Source organism: Tenrec ecaudatus, chromosome 6, assembly GCF_050624435.1.
Source record: "Tenrec ecaudatus isolate mTenEca1 chromosome 6, mTenEca1.hap1, whole genome shotgun sequence".
NCBI classification, from domain to species: Eukaryota; Metazoa; Chordata; class Mammalia; order Afrosoricida; family Tenrecidae; genus Tenrec; species Tenrec ecaudatus.
Window position 1 is genome coordinate 74,734,942 of NC_134535.1, and position 21,364 is coordinate 74,756,305.

At 44.0% G+C, this 21,364-nt stretch overlaps 1 protein-coding gene across 1 annotated transcript; it reads left to right on the forward strand.

Annotated features, from left to right (window-relative positions):
• The first annotated feature begins 620 nt into the window (after positions 1 to 620).
• LOC142450872 (retinol dehydrogenase 16-like) lies at positions 621 to 11,052 on the forward strand. The gene is made up of 4 exons (XM_075552807.1): positions 621 to 933; positions 8,953 to 9,211; positions 10,125 to 10,288; positions 10,835 to 11,052. The coding sequence occupies exons 1-4, from the start codon at positions 621 to 623 to the stop codon at positions 11,050 to 11,052; spliced, it is 954 nt and encodes a 317-aa protein (XP_075408922.1).
• The last annotated feature ends 10,312 nt before the right edge of the window (positions 11,053 to 21,364 follow it).

The following is a 21,364-nucleotide window of genomic DNA, read 5'->3' on the forward strand; positions in this document are numbered from 1 at the left end:
TTTCACAAGAGTAAAACTGTGTGGTAGATGAAGAAACCCTGGCTCAGAAGGAGAAATAATCTGCCCCAGGCCACACAGCTAGTAGACAATTGGTAGCAACGCTGAGATTTTAAACCTGGTGTTTCTGGACTCACACTGTATCCTCCCAGTAAAAAGTTCACTTCGTTCAGAGTCCAGAATCTGGGACTTGGTCAGCAAATAAAGTGAATGCACAGTTTTAAACCAAAGGGGCTCCAATGTATGTGGCTGTGTGTGTGTGTGCACCTGTGTGTGTCCAAGTGTCTGTGTGTCTATGATGATGTGTATGGATGTGTTTGCATCTAGGTAGGGAGTAGGGAGGAGTGGACATACTGAGAGATTGGCTGGGAGGAGGAAGACTTCTCAGACAGATAGGTGGCTAGGAAGGCGGTCCTTGGGACATCCAATGACATTAGACCTGGTATCAGTAGAGCAGAGTTCACAACTTGGGGCCAGGGTCAGTCATGCATATGAGAGGAATTGAACAGTAAGATAGCTGAGGATCCTGTGCCAAAGAGGCTGAAGGGCAGCTGACTGCACAGCCCTCCGGATTCAGAAGTCCCGGACCTTTTTCTGATCCAGCCTTTCTGTCTCCTGAAGACATGTGGCTCTACCTGGCAGTTCTCGTGGGCCTGTATCACCTTCTGCGCTGGTACCGGGAGAGGCAGGTGGTGAGCCACCTGCGAGACAAGTATGTCTTCATCACGGGCTGTGACTCGGGCTTCGGGAACCAGCTGGCCAGGCAGCTGGACCTGCGAGGCTTGAGGGTGCTGGCTGGGTGTCTGACGGAGCAGGGAGCCGAGCAGCTGAGAGCCAAGACGTCAGACAGACTGGAGACAGTGATCCTGGACGTCACCCAGACAGAGAGCATCAAGGCAGCCGCCCAGTGGGTGAAGGAGCGTGTGGGCGACAGAGGTACCTTCCAGATTCCTGTTGTTTTTGTCTGTTTGATTCTTGTCTGTCAGGGGAAGCCAGCCCTGAACACATCATTACGTTTCTGGTAGACGCAATTGTGCAGCGATAATAAGTAAAGATCAGAGTAAAGTTATAGGGAGCATCAGAGATAGAAGTATTGAAGTAAATGGAGTCAGACACAATTCATAGTAGCATGCTCACCTCTGCCCCGCTTCATGGTCCATGTGGAAGGTGAGAGAGATTTAATGCTAGGCCAGACCCCTTTTATCTTCTTCGGGGACATGCAAGCCCCCTAATTACAGGTGAGGACATACGTCACTGCAATGGGCTATCTTATAGGTAATAGAGTAATGAGGGGGGTGGTCTAAGGACATACACGCAATAGGAAGAGGGATTAGGGGTGTACATGTGACAAGATGGGCAGACCCTAGATTCAAGATGGCAGCCTAACCTTGATCATCCTTGGGTGGGTTTGACCTCTCTGGGGTCTCCTACAAGGAAACAGACAACTACTATCCTTATCACAAGGGAGTGGGCCCTATTTGTTGTGGGATTAACAGTGGTAACTACTTGCTCTAGATAGCAGATAGCTCTCAGGGAGAATAAGCCCAGACCTACTTCTGATGACCTCCAAGTATAGTCATTCCCAAGCAGCTGTCTGGCATATATTTGGCGGAAACAGCTTGGGAGAAATCCTTCTGTATCCCACACTTGTCTGTGTGTGACTGGGAGACCTTTCTTCTGCTGCCTGGAGAGATGCCTATGGCTGAATTCCCGTGCTTCAGGGTGAATCCATACTTGCTCATCTAGATCACCACCCTGCCAGCCCGAATCCCTTCTCTTTCCCTCTCTCTCTCCAACTCAATTCTGAGGCTCGGTAGTTTTAGTGAGTATGTGCTGATGACAATTGGGTCTTTTGCAATTAATATCTCTTCTCTTCTCTTCCCTTCCCCTGAGCTACAGTTCTTGTTTTATTTGAGTCTGTGCCTCTGAGGTGGGGATCAAGGCTGACTTTCTGTCAGAACCTTTCAGTGGGAGTTTGCGGGGGCCACACTGGAGGCGGATTCGCATCCTCAGTGCTGTGTTCTTCAGGAAGACCGGAGCCACCTATGCAGAGAATGAAGATAAGCCCATTTTCAGAGGAGTGCAGGGTACGAATTCCACCAGCCACTCCGTGGGAGACAGAAGGGAGTTTCTACTCCTGTAAACAGTTCCAGTCTAGAAAACTCACACACGCAGTCAGTCTACCCTGTCCTATGGGGATTACTGGGATTCGGCACCCACTCAATGGCAATGAGTTTGATTTGACAGAAGGGCCTTCTAGGACAGGGTCTACTACCCCATATTGTTTTCAATGCTGTAAATCTTTGTGAAATTCAACTGGCTCATCGTTGTCCAGTTGTGAGTTCTAACTGCTGACTCCAGATTAGCGACTGGAAACTGGATCCCGGAGCCTTTGGAATACTTTGGAACTTCCTTTTTTTTAGGGAGAGGTGACGGTATCTTTAACTTCTTTCGTCTGACTATAAATCTGAAACATGAGCATTGTGCAAACGACAGTAAGAGATAAAGATCAAAGCAATATTGGATCATTATTTCATCACCAAGAGATAACAACTGTTAATATTATGACATATATGGGATTATATTTTGTATCCTTTTCATTTAAAGCGGAATGAGGAATGTCTGGTACTATATTCCTGAGTGAATATTTTTGACTTAGTGTCTGTTCAGCCCTTGTTGACCCAGGCCACATGCTATGGACTACTGAGACTTTAGACTTTCTCATTTCTAGGCCCACAACGTCCTTCATAGGCTAAACCAGAGAGATTTGATGTGGAAAAACCACTAAGTGAACTGGGCTTTACCTCAAACTCGCCTATTGTGAGTTAAGGAGCCAACACACTCCCTTGGACTTCAGGCTTTAACTCCTTAGTGTCAGAAGAAGCAGACGACTGCTATCCCAATGTTATATAATAGATGGTCCTTGGACTTTGGTTTTTGTCTCTTGCCTTGAGGGTGCTCCAGACAACAATTTATTTATTATTTTAATATCTGCCTTTCTTTCTTATGACATGTCTTAATCTGTTACATATGGATCTGCCTTTCTGAATGAGTGTTAATGAGAGTTTGCCATATCACCAACCTCCATGGTTTGTGTAAATAGCGTCTAATCACTTAAAAATTTAATCTGTACAAAAAGCAAGCCAGCCTATACTTGTATTTCCTCTTATCAACTGTGTTTAAAATCTATACCATTGCCTAAATTAATGACATTATCCATAGAAGTACCTTATACCCCAAGGGGATGATATATAATGTTCTCCATCATAAATGATGGTGATGTATCTAAAGTGAACCAGAGATATATATAAACCATAGACATATATAGACCTTAGACATATCTTCATAAAGAAGTCACTGAAGATATGGGTGCTATAGTAACGTATGCTGAAGAAACCAGATGGTGCCTGGCTATCAGGGGAAAAAAAAACCGTGTCTAAGGTCTTAAAGGTCTGTCTTCTATGTGAGGAGTCAACCAAGTCCACGTGGAAAAGCACAGCAGCCTGTGTGATCCAAGGATTGTAAATAACAAAGTCCAAATCCAAAAGAAAGACTATTAGAGTGTAAGTTGTAAAGATCTGGTTTACAGAAGGATATGGTTGATAGTGGAAACCCAAAATCCATTTTCAGGGTGTTTTAGCCCAGGTTGACTAGAGAAACAAACCAAGAGACACTGATGTGTCCAAGCAGGAGATTTATATCAAGAAGCAGTCATACATCAAGTAAGCATCCCAGCCCAATCCAACTCAAGTTCCTAAGTCCTACACTAGTCCACAAGTCCATACATCTTCAGACCCACACAGCCTCTTGCAATGACGCAAAATGTAGGAAGATCACAGGCTGGTGGGTGGAAGTTTGTGTGGACCTAATGCTTGTGGCTCTGGCAGTAATCAGGGTCAGCCAGCAGGAAGTTGAAGGCAATGCAGAGAGAGGGGAGATTCCCAGAATCGTCCTCATGAGCAGGCCACACCCACAAGGAGGCCGCATCAGGCTGTGACCTGCTTGACAGCCTGAACTCCACCCCTATACTTTACATGTCTTCAAGTTGACATGGAAGCATGTAACTACCCACAGGGTCCTCACATGGATTAAGCCTCCAGAGAATCCCCTCTAACCATAGTAGAGGGAGGTCAACAGTTTTTTTTAATAGATAGAGGGTGTTGTAACATTATTATGGAAGATGTGATACCTTATCACTGGATCTTCCATTTGACCCATATTAACGTTTCTGGATTTTTTTTTCTCTTTTCTTCTTTTACATTTTATTAGGGACTCATACAACTCTTACCACAATCCATACATATACATACATCAATTGTATAAAGCACATCCATACATTCCCTGCCCCAATCATTCTCAAGGCATTTGCTCTCCACTTAAGCCCCTTGCATCAGGTCCTCTTTTCTTTTCCCCCCTCCCCGTTTCTGTTTTTAAATTTTTAATTTTTCTTCTTTCTCTTGGATTGAGGTTTTTCTTTTTGTCTATCACTGTTGTTGGTTTGTTTGCTTGCTTGTTTGCTCCTGTTTGTGTTTTCTCTGATTTTCTGTGTATGAAATCCAGGATTGGTGGATCTATAGAGACAGCAACTGGATTAATACCTACCTGGGGGTATCGCAGGGTGAGCTGGGGGTAAATGGAGAGCTAACAATGAAAAGAAAATGTTCTAAAATTGATTGTGGCAATGACTGCAAGACTCTTCTTAATATGATTAAACTATCAAATTATATGATACATAAAGTACATGCTAATAAAAATATTCTTGTGATGAGTTTTATAATGAAAACTTCTTCCGAAACGTAATACTTTAGAATTTTCTATTGCTATGAATTGGAATTGACTTGACCACAGACAACAATAACCACATCCTTTTTCTGTCCCATCCCACTGCCAGGCAAATGGTTGCATCCCTACGTGTTCCGGAGCAGAACTTCTCCGTTGGCTTTTCAGAGCTGTATTCTTTTACTTCGGCATTATGTATTTGAACAGCACTTTGTTTCATGTTGCAATTGTTTTTTACATTTTATTGTCTTAAATCACTTTTAAACTAAGTAGCTTGAAACATGCATATTGATAAGATTCATCAAAATAAAAACATTTTAATTTCTATATGGGTGGGGCATGTCTCTTTGGTCAAGTACTTCCAAAATCAACAACCACCACCCTCAACCCGAACTCAGCTGAAGCCTGCTCTGCTGCTCTAACTTCAGTTGGCGGTTAAATCTGTCATTCTGCGTGTTCTTAGGGTGTGGACTTTTCCTCCCAAGCAATTTCTAGAGAAGGTTTTCTGAAACCTGGTTGGCCTAGGGACAAAGTGTGGTAAAAGTGGTCATCTGAGCTTGGAGTGGGGGGTGCAGAGCGTGACATTTTCTGGAGCTCAGGATGTAGTCTGGGCACTAGGGCATGGGGTGAGCATGCCTGGTTCTGGTCATCCCAGCGTGGAAGGTAAGGCTTGCTCTCTACATAGATGGTGCTCTGTGTTTTATGCAAATTGGCTTCAAGGCAGTCCTGTTTTTCAAATGCAGGATTGTTCCCCAACCTCCCGCCAAAATTGGATTTCAAGTCTGTCTCCCCTCCCTCATTGAATAGTCATTTGTTTCCGTTGAATATTTCAGCCCTGGTGGGGCTGTGGGCTAGGCAGCACACCCACCAGCCTGTGCCCAGCAGAAAGATGGAGCTGTCCCCGCCCGCAGAGTGACCGTCCAAGAAACCCAATGCCGGCTTGCTATGAGTTGGAATTGCTGTGACGGCAGTGGGTTTGTTTGGTTTTCTTCATCTGTTACTCCTATATTCTTCACAAGGCTCTCCAATTCCCACCAGCCAGCTCCTCAGTCCTCTCTTCCATCTTTTTTTTTTAATCAAGTTATTGGGGGTCATACAACTCATCACAAGCCATCCATCCATCCATTGTGTCAAACACATTTGTACAATCGTTGCCATCGTCATTCTGAAAATATTTGCTCTCTACTTGAGCCCTTGGTTGCAGCTCCTCATTTCCCCTCCATCACGGACCCTTGATGATTTATAAATTATTATTTTGTCATGTCTTACACTGTCCAACATCTTCCTTCACCTACTTTTCTGTTGTCTGTCCCCCAGGGAGGGCATTATATGTAGATCATTGTGATCAGTTCCCTATTTCTCCCCTACCTTCCCCTTATTCTCTTTGTATCGCTACACTCATTATTGGTCTTAAGGGGTTTGTCAGTCCTGGATTTCCTGTGTTTCCAGTTCCTCCCTCTACCAGTGTCCATCCTCTGGTCTAGCAGGATTTGTAACATAGGATTGGTATCCTGATAGTGAGAAGGAGGAAACATTAAAGAACTAGAGGAAAGTTGTATGTTTGATCAGTGCTATACCTGACTGGCTCATCTCCTCCCCATGATCCTTCTGTAAGCGGACGTCCAGTTGCCTACAGATTGGCTTTGGGTCTCCACTCCGCAATCCCCCTCATTCACAATGCGATGATTTTTTGTTTTTTGATGCCAAATACCTGATCCTATCATCACCCCTGACAACACAGGCTGGTGTGCTTCTTCCATGTGGGCTTGGTTGCTTCTGAGCTACACGCCGCTTGTTTACCTTCAAGCCTTTAAAACCCCAGATGCTATATCTTTTAATAGCCGGGCACCATCAGCTTTCTTCACATTTGCTTATGCACTAATTTTGTCTTCAGCAATCGAGTCAGAAAGGTGAGCATCATGGAATAACTGTTTATACAACAGTTCTTGCTTTCAGGGCGTATCAAGTCTGTCATTTCCAACCAAATGGTGCCCAGATATCACCTTTTATTTTGTTGTTGTTCCTTCGTTCACTTTTCTCTTACTCTCCTTGGTCCTCTTTCTTCCTTTCTCCCTGTTTTCTCTCCTTTCTTCAGTATATCATTATTGAGCATTCACAATATAAGATACTCATAACAATCTGAAATTGTAAATGAGTATACTGTCATTAATGAGCAAAAATCCCCAAACTTTATTATCTCTGTTTCTAGACTAGTGATAATGGACAGGCTGTGTTTCTTTAATATTATTTCCTGCATATATATATTTTTTTTGAATTCTCCATCATCTTCCGGGCACTGAACGAGGCCATGTCGAGCAAAAGGAGGAGAATGGCAAAGTGACTGTTCTCAGAAAACTAACAGGAGCTGTAATGACCGCAGACACCACGTAGTTATTCATTCTACCTCCAACCCCACTCATCTGCTAGCCCACCACTCGGCTGTCAGCCATCATGTCTGTCCGTGTTGTCATACTGTGCTGGCTTACGTGCCACTAGGATGCTGGAAGCTAGGCATGTCAAACGGTAATAGAGTCAACCCTAGTGAACACATTTCAGCGAAGCATCCAGACTGAAAATAGGAAGAAACAAGGGGCAGTACATTTCTGAGGGATTAGGTAATGCAAACATTATGGATATTGGAGGAACATTAATGGATAGGGTGTCAAAAGATGTGCTCTTCAGGTTGAAAGACACTGAAATGGGACCGGGGAAGCACTGCCTCCTCAAAGTAGTGTCAGCCTTACTGAGGGGACAGAGCAAACCTTTAGAGACCTTCACTTGCAGACAGAGCAGATCTCAAAATGAAAATAAATAGCTGGGAACATCCGTTAATAATCCGAATGTGAAATGTAGGAAATACGACTCTCAGAACATTGGGAGTTGTCAAAAATGAAATGGAACACGTAAAGATCAATATCTAAGACATAGTGAGCTGTAACGGACTATCAATGAACAAATGATATGGTCTACCATGCTCAGATAGACAAATGTAAGAGGAATCATGTTGGATTCATCATCAAAAGGAACATTTTAAGATAGATCATAAGGTCTAATGCTGTACGTGATAGGATACTACTATACACCTACAAGGAAGACCAGTTAATGCAACTACTAGTCAGTTGTACACACCAACCACGCAAGCCAATGATGAAGAAACTGGAAAGCTTTACCAGCGTCATCCGTCTGAAATTGAACAAGCATGCAATCAAGGTGCATTGATAATTACTGGCGACTGGAATATACAAGCTGGAAACAAAGAGGAAAGCATAGTAGTTGGATAATATGACCTTGGTGAGAGAAATGAAGTTGGATATCTCAAGACAGAAGTTTTCAAGACCAATGACCTTGGGGGGTGGGGGCAGAATGGGAAAAAAGAGAAGGACACGAAGGGCTCAAGGGAAAGAAAATGTTTTGGAAATGATGATGGCAACATGTGTACAATTGTGCTTGACACAATGGATGCATGGATTGCCATAAGAACTGTAAGAGCCCCCAACAAAATGATTTATTAAACAAAGAAAAATAAATAAAATAGCATTAAAAATACAATTTAAAAGAAGACCAATGACTTCTTCATTGAAAATACTTTTTTTTTCTGAACCACATACACTTTACATAAGGACTTCACCAGATGGAATACGCTGGAATCAAATTTACTACATTTCAGCCAAACTTAAGCCGGGGGCCAACTGTGGAAGAGACCACCAATTACTCATATACAAGTTAAGCTTGAGGGGGAATTATGGTGTTGGTGAAAAATACTTAAAATACCGTTGTCTGCCAGTAAAACACATAAATCTGTCTTGGAGGAAATATAGCCAGAATGCTCTTTAGAAGCAAGGATGGGGAGCTTTTGTCTCAGGTACTTTGGACATGCTTATCACGAGAGACCAGTTCTTGGAAAAGGACAGCACACACGCTTGGTGAAGTAGAGGGTCAGTGGAAAAGGTGAAGACCCTTGATTGGATGGATTGACACAGTGGCTGCAGCAGTGGGTTCAAGGGTCACCACAACTGGAAGGAGGACGTAGGACTTGGAAGTGTGTACTCCATGACACCTAACACCTCCCACCATAAAACATCTATCGTAATCTTTTTGCTCACAGTTGAACCCTAACTATGTACCCACTAGACATGCTTTCAGAATGTCTCCTCACTAATGTCCCCCTGTCCACAGGTCTCTGGGGACTGGTGAATAATGCTGGCGTCTCAGTGCCCACAGCACCCAATGAGTGGCTGACCAAAGGGGACTTTATGAAGATGCTGGACGTGAATCTTCTGGGATTGATCGAGGTGACCCTGAGCCTGCTACCTCTAGTGAGGAAGGCAAGGGGCCGCCTGGTCAATGTTGCCAGTGTCATGGGCAGACTTTCCCTTTTTGGCGGAGGCTACTGTGTCTCCAAGTATGGCGTTGAGGCCTTCTCGGACTCCCTCAGGTAGGCACCTGGGAATGAGGCCTCAGCACAGCGCTCTCACTTCTGTTTTCCACTGAAGCCTTTCCCGGGGGGTTATTTTGATCTCAACTCTTTCGCCCCCTCTAAATCGGAGCCACCCTCTATAGTCTCAGTGGAAGGAGTGGGGCCACCCCAGAGAGTTTCCTGAGACCTCTCCCTGCTCTGGAAATGGGCTCCCCTCTGGGAATTGTCTGAGGCACACTGAAGTATGGGGATTTGTTGTTTGCTGGGCGCACGTGCATATATCCACAGTGAGGCTCAGCGTCAGGGAACAATGGAAACGGGCACTCGTGATCCCATGCAGCAGAGTTTTAGTGTGGGGTCGGAGGAGTCTCAAAGTGTAACCTGCGTCCGAGGCGGGAAGTCTGAAGGCAGAAAGAGACTCCTTGGAAGGTCAGTGTAAGAGCTCACTAGAGCAGAGCGCAAAACGAGGACTGAAGAATAAGCTGTGATAACACTGAGGAGGCTTGCTGAGTGATGACTGAGCAAGAAGGAATTGGGAAGTGACAGCATTTCTTGGGGCTATAGTACAGCACATGTAGAATCAAGAGCTGACGATGCAAAATAATTTTTATACTTGTTTAACCTCTCACTCACTCCATCAAGTCAATTCCAACTCATAGCGACCCATAGGACAGAACAGAACTGGGACATTTTTACAGAAGTAGAAAGCCTCGTCATTGTCCATCAGAGCGAACTATGGGTTCAGACCGCCTCCATGGCTCCCTCTACAGAGGCAATCCTACGGTCATTATTATTCTCTTATTACCTAAGGCCTTTCAGAATCCCTCAAGCTTCCAGTCCATTCCACCCCTGTCCTGGGTTGTTTTTTGTCTTTGTTTTCGCTCTCTCACAGCATCTGAGGTACTTTCCCCTGTGTCTGTCTGTCTTGCAGGAGAGAGCTCTCCTTCTTTGGAGTGAAAGTGGCTATGATAGAGCCTGGTTTTTTCAAGACTGGAATCACCGACAAAGAGAACATGATACAGAACTTTCAGGCAATGTGGAAAAAGGCACCCCCTGAAGTCCAGGAGATCTATGGCGAGGAATTCCTGGCTTCCTGTGAGTGAGCTTTGGACAAGGCCGAGAGAAGCCAGCTCTTTCCTGGAAGGCCTTGGCTCATGACATAGTGCTAATATCTCTCACGTGGTCTGTCCTACAGTGTTTGCCTCTCCAGCAGAGGGGCGACCACCCCCCTGGTCCTCTGTCATCATCGGTAACTCACAGAAAGGGCCTCGCCTTGCTGACTGGGGCTGACGTCTCTGAGCCTATTATTTTGAAGCCATAGAAGGAAGAGCCCATGGGCTCCCAGCAGGCCTGGTGTTAGGCCTCAGGGGCTTTCAGGCTCTCTTTCGAGGGTTGGTACAACACTCATACATTCGGTTCTGACTGCATCCTCAGACTGAACCCAGACAGGGTGCTATGGAAAGTCTCCTTAGAGACGTGGCCGGTGAAGATTGTCTGGTAGGAGTAAGCATAGGAGACGGCTCTGGACTGTGGGGACTTTTCTCCCAAATTTGGTCACAGGGGAAAAAGGGTAGAAGGAATGGGAGTGGAAAGTATAATCAATTCTTTTTTTTTTCTTTCTTTTTCTCACATGCTGGACAGACATCAAACTCACTGGAAATACAGAGAAACAATGCTCCTCTAATCTGTCCTTGGTGACCGACTGCATGGAACATGCCCTGACCGCCTGCTACCCCCGCACCCGCTACTCAGCTGGCTGGGATGCCAAGCTTTTTTACCTTCCGCTGAGCTACCTGCCCACAGCGCTGGTGGACACCATGGTCCACTTGAACTCTCCAAGGCCTGCCAAGGCCATATGAAGACAGAACTGGGGTGCCTGATGGAAGGGGTTGGGGTGCTGTGTGAGGGGGTTAGCTTAGGGGATAATAATAAGGAAGAGGGAGGAAGGGAGGCCTCAGTGTAGCATACTTAGGATACTCCCTTCTGACTCTTGACACATTTCTCAGGAATTTAGGATATTCCATGAAAAGAATCAAGATGGATGCCTTGAACATGGTAACCAATCGAATTTATTTCATGGGTGGTCACATAACGCTACCGTAGAATAAGGAGGTTGCCTATATCTTGAATTGCCAGCGTGGGCCCAATGTAATCACAATTGAAAGAGGACTCCCATCAGAGGGGACTGTGTGAGGGAGTGAGAAGGTCCAATCTTTCGTCCCCACTGTTAAAGTGGACAAAAGGACCCCAAGCCGAAGAAAAAGTACAGCCTGGAGAGGCTGAAAAAGTCATTCGAACCTGCAGAACAGAAAGCAGCCTTTCTGCCACATTGATTTAAGCCATGTGAGACCCGTGTCAGACACGTGGCGTGCAGAAGTCTAAGGTAATCCATTGCTGATTTTTACTTACGTCACCTGGGGTTTTTTGTAGCAGCAACAGTAGATTTACAGAAAGATCAATGCAACCTCAACAACTAAGGGGGAACTTGCTGCAGCAGTGAACACGGAGATCGTTTGTGGGGGACACACAAAAGACGCAGGTGTCAGACACTGATTGAATTAGGAAGCCCTGCATCTCTTTTACTGCACACACATGCTAGGGCAATTTTTAATATATAAATATCATGCAGAATTACACAATTATTACCATGATCAGTTTCCAACTATTCTTTTTTTCTGTGGACTCCTTGAAATCATCTCCCTTTTGCTACCCCCAACACCGCTGTATCCCTCCCTCACCACCACCCCCCGCCCCCGGGCGCCTTACTCTACTTGTTGTCCCTATAGGGTCATCAATCCTGGGTGTCATATACCGAAAACACAGCTTCAAGCAGGTGACCTCCATTGACATAACACCTCTGAGATATACTCTAAAATAAACAAGCAAATGCTACAGAAAACAATACATCCAAAACACTGAAAATTCTGGAAACCAGACCAGGTCCAGCCCGCATCATAGGGGGATCTGCTCACAACGTTTTGACTATTCAGCTTTTGACCCATTTTAAAGTTATGCTAGTTTTAATGTTTTCTGCTTTCTTTTGATTGAAGTTTTTCTCTATTTTATTTTGTTACAGTCTTTAGCTGTTTCGCTTCTTTGTTTTCTTGTTTTTTGAACACCTTCTGGTATAAGAAATCCAGGATGGATGAATCTACAGAGACAGTCACTGGATTAATGGTTTCTTGGGCACACGCAAAAGAGAAAAAAGAAAGAAACTAAAACATTTACTTGGGTTTTTGCTGGACTGCTATTTTGATATCTATCAAGTAATTGACATTGGCAAAGTATGATGACAAATGTTTATAACTTATATAAAAGTTCCACACCAATACCAGCGGGGTGAAGGGAGGGTGGGGTGAAGAGGGGGAACCAATGACAAGGATCTAATCTCCTCCTTGGGGGGTGGACAACAGAAATGTGGGTGAAGGGAGATGTTGGACTGTGTAAGAAATGACACAATAATAAAAAAAATTTTAAAGTATCAAGGCTCTTGAGGGAGAAGGGAGCACGGAGGGAGGAAAAAATTTCAAGCAGAAAACAAATGTTTTGAGAATGATTCTGGCAATAAATGTGTTTGACACAATGGATGGATGGATGGATTGTGATAAGAGTTGTATGAGCCCCCAATAAAATAATTAAAAATAAAAGTTCCACCTCTCCGTATTCAACATGTCCAGATGAAGAGACTACTTCCCTGATGTCAACTGGCATTATTCTGCTAATTTACATAATAAAAACTACCCAGTGTCTCTGCCTAGTGCTGTGCTCAAAGAAACAGACCGTGGAGTTCCTGGTGCCATCGTGGGTTACACAGGTCAGCAGTCTGAAACCACCAGTCGTTCCTGGGGAGAAAGATAAATCTGTCCCACAGGGGCAGTTCTACTCCACCCTGGGGAGCCACTATGAGAGGACCAACCGTGTAGCCGTGAGTTTGGAGGCTTTTTCAGTATGGCTTTAACAAACAAGTTTATGTCATCCCAACTCAGGAAGCTAAATGTCCAACTTCAGAGTGCCAGCTGCTCAGACTGCCCAGGAATGACTTTCTCTCTGTGTTGACTCTGAGGGAAAGTTTCTGTCTTCTTTCAGGACCTATAGGCCCACCATTCCTTAGGTCTCACCCTGTGTCTTGGGATCAATCTTCTCTGTGTCTGGGAACCTTCACAGTGCATGGAAGGACCCCAGATCAATAGGACACGCTCTCTCTGACTGCTTTTCTGATGGTAGTAGGCCCGCCGATCTCTGAGGTCTCCTTTCTCCTTTGATTTCTTGTAAGCTAAACCTGCTGAAGAGCACGGCTATCACGTTGAGGACTAAGGTGCACCTGGCCCACGTCATGGTCTTAGCAATGGCCTCGTATAGATGTGAGAGTTGGGCAATACGCAGTAAAGACCACAGAACACTTGATCGTTTGAATTCTAGTGTTAGCAAAGATTAGGGACCGAAAATGAACTGCTTAAAGAGCAATTAAATCTGTCTTGGAAAAAGTACAGCCAGAATGTTCATTAGAATCCAGGATGGTAAGACTTTGTCTAGCATACTGTGGACTTGTTAGCAGGAGACATCTGTCCCTGGAAAGGGGCATCATGCTTGGTAGAGGGTCAGTGAAAAGGAGGAAGACCCTCAGCAAGCTGGGTCGGCACAGTGGCTGCAAGAGTGAGCTCAAACATAACCGTGGTAGCATGGTGCAGGAATGGCCGGTGTTCCCTTCTGCTGTCTTCAGGGTCACTGTGAGCCAGACCGCACTGGACTGCACCTAACAACGAAAGGGTTGTAGGCCACAGACTCCCCTACATTTGGATCAGGGATCAGTGTTGCAGCACTTTTAATCTTCTTGCTGGTTTATCACATACCCCAATATGAAATTACATGGGGCATCACTGTGTAACAGCCATATTACCTCATTACCTAAAGACCAATTCACTGAAAATCATAGTCCAACCAAGCTGACAATGGCCATGGAAGGTGGGAGAAGGGGAATGGGATAACAATTCAATCCATGAAATGGAACACATTGAAATTCAAATCGAAGTAATATAAACTTACATAGATTTAATTAAATATATATTTGTAAGATACCATGATGACACAGTATCATCTGTGTGATTTTTGAATAAAGCAGTGTTAAGTCAAGAATTAACCTCACTAAAAGAGAATTTTTGCCTTTTCCCTTGGCTGCTGTGAGGTGATCTCTGAGTCTCTGGAAGGATCTGCAAGATAGGAATCTCTTGGCGTGCACTAAGGAGCCCTGGTGGGCTCCTGGATATAAGCATGAGGTCAGCAGTTCAAAACCACCAACCGCTCCACAGGAGAAAGATGAGACTTTCTCCTCCCGTAAATAGTCACAGGTTCAGACACCCACAGGCGCAGTTCCACCCTGATCTATAAGGTCGCTCTCAGTTAGAATTGACTGGATGGCAGTGAGTTTTATGTGCACGGAGGCTTTGGCCACGTGACAGCTTAACACCATGGTGGATTTGGGTCCCACACATCAGTTCTTGCTCCAGAGGGAACAGGAGACTGAAAGTATCATCTTCATCTTTAGCAGGCACAGAAGGAAAGGTCAGTTGTGAGTAGTGGTTGTGAATGAACCCCAATAAACCTTAGGATACCAAAGATGTGGGTGGGCTTCTCTGGTTGGCAATATTCCATGCAGATGGTCACACAGTCATACCATGAGATTAGTGCATCTTTACTGTCATGGAGAACACAGTGGGAGACATGTGTTTGGTATGTCTCCTGGGCTGCCTTTTGTCTTTCATTCCTTAGGTGATTTTAGACCGTGTCATATCTCTATTATAAAATGTTCCCATCGGTAAAATAGCATTCAGTGGGTTCTTTTAGTCCTTCTAGTAAATTATTGAACCTAAGGATGTTTGAAGAACCCCCTCACACTTACTGTGAAAAGTGGGATGTGTGCGTGGATTGTGGTATGAGTTGTATGAGCCCCCAATATAATGATTTTTTTAATGTGAAAAGTGAGGGGATGTTGGTGGATAACACTTCCCATAATGTTGCAGGTGACCCTAAACTATGTACCTAAATAAGGTGACCAGACGTCCCGCTTTGGGCGGGACAGGCCTGATTTTAGCAATGTGTCTCGTGTCCTGCGGCGTTTTTAAAAGTCTCGATTTTGGAAAGAATGCACAACAAGCTAGGGTACACGGTTTTCGGCTGCCATGTGGCTATTTTGCCAGGATATGTGTTTTATCAATGGTGTCCCTCTGGTGTCCCGCTTTACCAGTGTTTAAATCTGGTGCTAAGAGTTGGAGATCTGAGTAGTGTTCTTGTCTCCTTGTCACAGCTGGGGCTCATCTGCCCCGAGCAGTTGTTTTCAGCTTTGTCTTCTGGGGTAAGGCGGTGAAGTGAAATTATTTAGGCAGCTCTTCTCTCCCTGGCCTCTGTAACAACCACTGAATGGCCCATGCAAGCAGGGTGTGCGAAACCCTGATGGAGGGGATTGGTCAGTGTTGCCACTGCGGTGGTTAATTACAACATGAGTCTCTGTAGAAGCAGAAGCACAATCCGACTTCCAGGGGAAAGAAGCGCCAGGACCGCGTTGCGCCCGGGGTCCCTGCTTGGAGAGGAGGCTTCCGAATGAGAAGAGCTGAGTGCCTTCGGGCACTTTCAGAATGGGGCTAATGGGCAGCATGGATGCCCTTCGTGCACCAATGAGTTACACTTTTTCTTGCTGTTCTGTTATTTTCCCCCAGACATCACACCATCCCACATCAAGCAGGATTGATGTGCTTGATACCAAATAGCAACCAAAACCAGTTTCAAAACATTTTCTTCCTTCTTGAACTCCTTGATGTCTCCTCCTCCTTACACTTCCCCATCGTCCCCTTCCCCTCAAAAAACATGACGTATCCTAAGGATTGTCTCTATAGAGTTACCTATCCTGGGTTGCATACCAAAAAAAATTTTTTAATACATAACAAAGATTTGAGAAGGGTACCAACAATGACACAATACAACAGTTAAACCCCAATATGAGAAAAACCAAGAAAATATTAAAAACTATAACAAGCTCTAAGTGGATAAGAAGGGAGATCAAGTGAGAAGGTTTTAATAGCTCAAGTCAGAGTTATCATTTTAATCGGCTGTAGTCATCTTTCCAATACTCTTTCTGTCTGATAACCAGGTTACATCCCTCAAGATCGATTAAAGAGAAATCGCCTGAGGCTTATTCCCTGTAGATCCTACACATATATTTTGGACTTCCATTGTCATGCATAGGCTTCTGCACACCAGAATCTCACAATTTAAACACTGATGCTATTCCCTCCTTCAGGTTTGGATTATATAATTTCAATCTTTGAATCATTTCATACACCATGCAAGTTTAGTCTTAAGTCCTCAGCTTACAGGTGCGTTTGAGGTAGGGGCTAATTCACCTACTACTCTTGTTATTCTTGGTATAACAAGAATATTATACCATTCTTTGCTGTTCCCTTGGCAACTTAAATTTGGGACTCAATATTTTAGGAAATTCTCCAAGATAAACTGTAGTCTCCCACATTCCTCACTGAGGAATCCGTCTCCTTCTCAATTACAGACTTCCTGCATACTGCCATGCTGTCCTGTCGCTCAGCCTGCAGCCCTGTTTCACCATCTGAACTGCTCATTGTGACCCTTGACTGCTTGCTCAAAGGAGCCCTGGTGGCAGAGTGGGTAGTGCATTGGGCTGCTAGAAACAAGGTCAGCAGTTTGAACCTATCAACCTTTCTGTGGGAGAAAGGTGAGGCTTCCTACTCCCACCAATATTTACAGTCTTGGACCCAATGTGGTCAGTTCTATATGGTCCATCGGGTTTCTATGAGTCAGAACTGTCTTCATAGCAGGGAATTGGGCATGTCGCAGGCCTGGAGTAGGTGGCAGTGGATAACAGAGATTTGAGGGGATTGTGGGAATGATGACAGTGATGAAGCTGATACTCTGTAAGTGAGTCGCAATTCTCACAGATTCTGGAGTCATTTTTGATACCTTTCCTTGCTTCTCTTGGCTCCCTCTATTAGCTATTTTGTCACCTGACTCCATACATAGTTCCTTTCTCACAATGTCACCATCCACTTTAGTCCTCAGCTCATTATATCTATCACCTGCTTATGTGTCTTAATTATCAAATGCTGGTATGACAGAAATACTTATAATATAATTTATTCTATCATAGTGTTGGAGGTTTAATGTCTAAACCCCATGTCCAAGTCTTGAAGCGGGGGGCTCTCTCTTTTCAGTTCTGGGAAAGTTCCTCGCCTCCTTTCAACATCTGTTGGATCTCTTGGATCTTATGACATCTCTTGAGATTTTTGTGTGTCTTGCCATCAGTCTTCTCTGGGTCTAGGAATTTCATAGTGCAGGTTCCTGAGTCTAAAGTAGGTACTCTGCTCCTTGCTCTTCTTTCTTGGGGGTACTAAGGTCCCTCCGATTTCTGCTTTCCTGTTTAATCTCTTTAATATCTCAAAATAGATTGAATTGAGAAACCATCTAACCCTGAAGATCATACCCTACCTCATTGCCTACAATCTTGCTTCATTAACATCATAGAGTTTAGGATTTAGGACACATAGAATAATTATATGAGATCACAAAATGGAGGTCAATTGTCCAACACTGAGAATCACAGCCGGCTAAGTCCATACAAATTTGGGGTGGGGTAAGGACCCAATTTGAGGGACACCGATTCATAACATTATGTCCAGTCCTGTGGTCATTGACAGATTCATAAGAAGACAGGGAACAGGAGGTATAATTACTGATGTCAGATGGATCTTGCTCAAACCAGAGAAAACCAGAAAGATGTTTCTTGTGTTTCCTTGACTGTGCAAAGGCATTCGACTATGTGGACCAGAATACACTGTGGATGACCTTGAGATGAGTGAGTATTCCAGAATACATACGTCATTGTGCTTATGCAGAACTTTCCCTGGGATCAAAAGGCACTTGTGTGAAAAGAACAAGAAAATACTTAATGGTTGAAAATAAGAAAAGGTGTACATCAAGGTTGTATCTTCTCACCATATTTGCTCAATCCATATGCTGAGCAAATCATCAGAAAAGCTAGATTATATAAAGAAGAATGTGGCATCAGGACTGGAGGAAGATTGAGATATGCAGATGATACAGCCTTGCTTCCTGAATGTGAGGCGAACTTGAAGCACTTACTGATGAAGGTCAAGACTCGCAGTCTTCAGTAATGCACCCTGGAGTCATAACTCAATGTAAAGAAAACCAACATCTTCACAACTGGACCAATAGCTAACTTCATAATAAATGGAGAAAAGGGGGACGTTGTCAAGGATTTTGTCTTGCTTGAATCTACAATTACTAATCATAGAAGCAGGAGACAAGAGATCAAAAGACATAGTGCATTAAGCCTTGTTACACAAAACCACTTTAGAGTATTGAAAAGCCAGGATGTTACTTTGAGGATTAAGATATCCCTGTCCCACCCCCTGTCAGAAGAGCCACAAGAAAAACACGAGCCAGTCAGGGTGCAGTATAGCATCAACGAAACACACAACCTTCCTCTAGTTCTTTAATGCTTGCCCCACCCCTCCATCATGACCTCAATTCTATCTTACAAATCTGGCTAGACCAAAACATGTATACTGGAACAGATAAGAGCTCCCAACTCGGGGAATCCAGAACAGATAATGCCTTCAGGACCAATAAGGGGAGCAGCGATACGAGGCAGGTAAGGGAAGGGGGCAGGGAGTAAGGAGGAACCAATCACAATAATTGGGCATATGGTCCCCTCCCAGGGAGACAGACAGCAGAAAAGCGGGTGAAGGGAGACAACAGTCAGTGTAAGACATGAAAAAAAATTTTAATTATCAAGGAGACATGGGGGAGGGAGAGAAAAAATGAGGAGCTGATACCAAGGGCTCAAGTAGAAAGAAAATGTTTTGGAAAAGATGATGACAACATATGTACAGATGTGTTTGACACAATGGCTATATTTATGGATTGTGATAAGAGCTGTAAGAACCCCCAATAAATAAAATAAACAAAGATATGCCTGTCCCAAGCTGTGGTATTTTCTATTGCCTCATCTACATGTGAAAATTGGACATTAAATAAAGACAACTGCAGAAGAATCAATGCATTGAATTCCAGTGCTGGAGAAGAATATTGAAAGTACCAGGGACTGTCAAATGAAAAAATACCAATCTTATGTCAGATGAAGCAAGGCCAGAGTGTTCTTTAGGGGCAAGCATGGTAAAACTTCTTACATGCTTATGACACCTTGTTCGGAGAGACCAGTCCCTGGAGAAGAACATCATGCTTAGTAAAGAATAGGAGCAGCGAAAAAGAGGAAGGCCTCTAAGAGATGGATTGACACAGCAGCTGCAGCAGTGGGCTCAGGCACAGGAACAATTGGGAGAATGGGGCAGGGTGGGACAGTGCTTAGTTATATTGTGCATAGAGTGGTTATGGGTCAGAACATCCAACAACAATAGTCCTTGGGGATGAGGGGAAAATATCCTCAGGGACTTAGGCCTGGAGGAGCTAGCTGGTGGGGCCTCGGTCCTTGGCTCCCTTTACAGGAAGAGCAGGCCTACTTGGGGCATGTTGGAGCTCCACACTGGTACTCTGAGCATTATCCCCAATGAGCTGAGCTTGGGTCACTTGAGTCTATCTACTTTCTGGGAGGGAGACATCACACACACCTCCGCAAAGAAGGGCCCTCCTGCCTCCTGCTTCATAACAACAGGAGCATTTGCAACCATCTGGTTTTCCTCTAAGTAATGAAGCGAGTTTTTAAAATGTCATAGAGACAGCATTAACTAAAGTAACTTGGGTTACATACCCTGCATCTTAAGTGATATATTAAAGTCTCCTACTATTAATGTATAGCTATCTATTTCTCTCTTCAGCTCTGATACATTTCATTTATCTATCTGGAGGCTCTTCCACTTGGTGTCTAGATTCTTATTATGGCTACATCTTCTTGGTCAATGGATTCTGAACATCATAATGACTTCTTTGACTCTTATGCTGACTTTGTCTTATAATCTGTTTTAGCATACATTAATATTACTAATCCTATTCTTTTATCATCATTCCCATTAGCTTGATATTTTCCACATTCTTTGATTTTTAACCTACTTTTGTCTCTGAGCATCTCTTGCAGACCTCCTATTGATGGGTCCTGTTTCTTATCCATTTGGGTACTCTGTACCTTGGCTGGTGTAGTTAATCTATTTACATGCGGTCTCATTACCACCACTTATCTCCAGTGTCATCATCAAAAGGCATGACTTTATTGCTATCATTTTGCTTGGTTTTGTTTGGGGTGGTGGTTGTTTTGTGGTGCTGCTGAATTCTTTGTTGTACATAATCATCTGTGCTGAGTTGATTTGGTTTGTGGGCTTTCTTATCCATTTAGTGTTCACTAAAGCTTTATGAATTTCCTTTCTATTTTTTATGAGAAAGTTTATTGATTTCCTTTGAGTCTACCTTATAATTTATTATTTTCTTCCAAAGTTAAAAAAATCTGTCTACTTTGAAATTCATTTGACTTCTACTCCATTGAAAGTTCTATAACTACATTATTTAATCCCTCCTTTTTCCTTGTAATTGTCTTTGTTTGAAAATTAATATCTCTGGTTTCCTATGTCCAGAGTAGAGTTCCTGTCTTCCTGGATGGTCTCTGAGATCAGGGAACCTGGTCTCAAAAGGAGTTCATGTGGACCTAGAGGTGGCTGGGGCAGGCTCATCTGGTATTGTGCAGTCTACAGAAGCAGAAAATGTGCACCTCTAAATTGGGGGGTGGCAAGCACCCAGAACACAAGCCCCTGCTCTACCTCAGTGGAGCAGGGGTTGTGCATAAGGGGAAGAGCTTCTGGGAGAGCTGATAGGCAGATGAGAGAGGTAGCTGACAACACTTCCGGTCACCATGATGGTGTGGGCAACTAAGGGAGGATTGCACCATTCTCTGCTGCCAGTCACCAGTGTAGTGCCTATATAGTTCTAGGCAAAGGGGGTGGATTATTAGTTTGCTGCCTCAGTTGAAGGCTATTTGAAAAAGTTCTGAATGGCTGTGCTGTGTCAGTACAACCAACAATTCACCCATCCTGATCTTTCTGTATCATATTAGACAATATTCTGCTGCCATTCATAAGTTGTTGTCTTGGGGTTTTTTGGTTGTTGTTTTTTTTTTTAACTTTT

Bases quoted from the DNA above. Each gene is read 5' to 3' on its own strand.
- LOC142450872 (XM_075552807.1), top strand. From the start codon at position 621: ATGTGGCTCTACCTGGCAGTTCTCGTGGGCCTGTATCACCTTCTGCGC. The intron at 934-8,952 runs GTACCTTCCAGA...CCCTGTCCACAG, and splicing joins GGAGCGTGTGGGCGACAGAG to GTCTCTGGGGACTGGTGAAT. The intron at 9,212-10,124 runs GTAGGCACCTGG...TCTGTCTTGCAG, and splicing joins GCCTTCTCGGACTCCCTCAG to GAGAGAGCTCTCCTTCTTTG.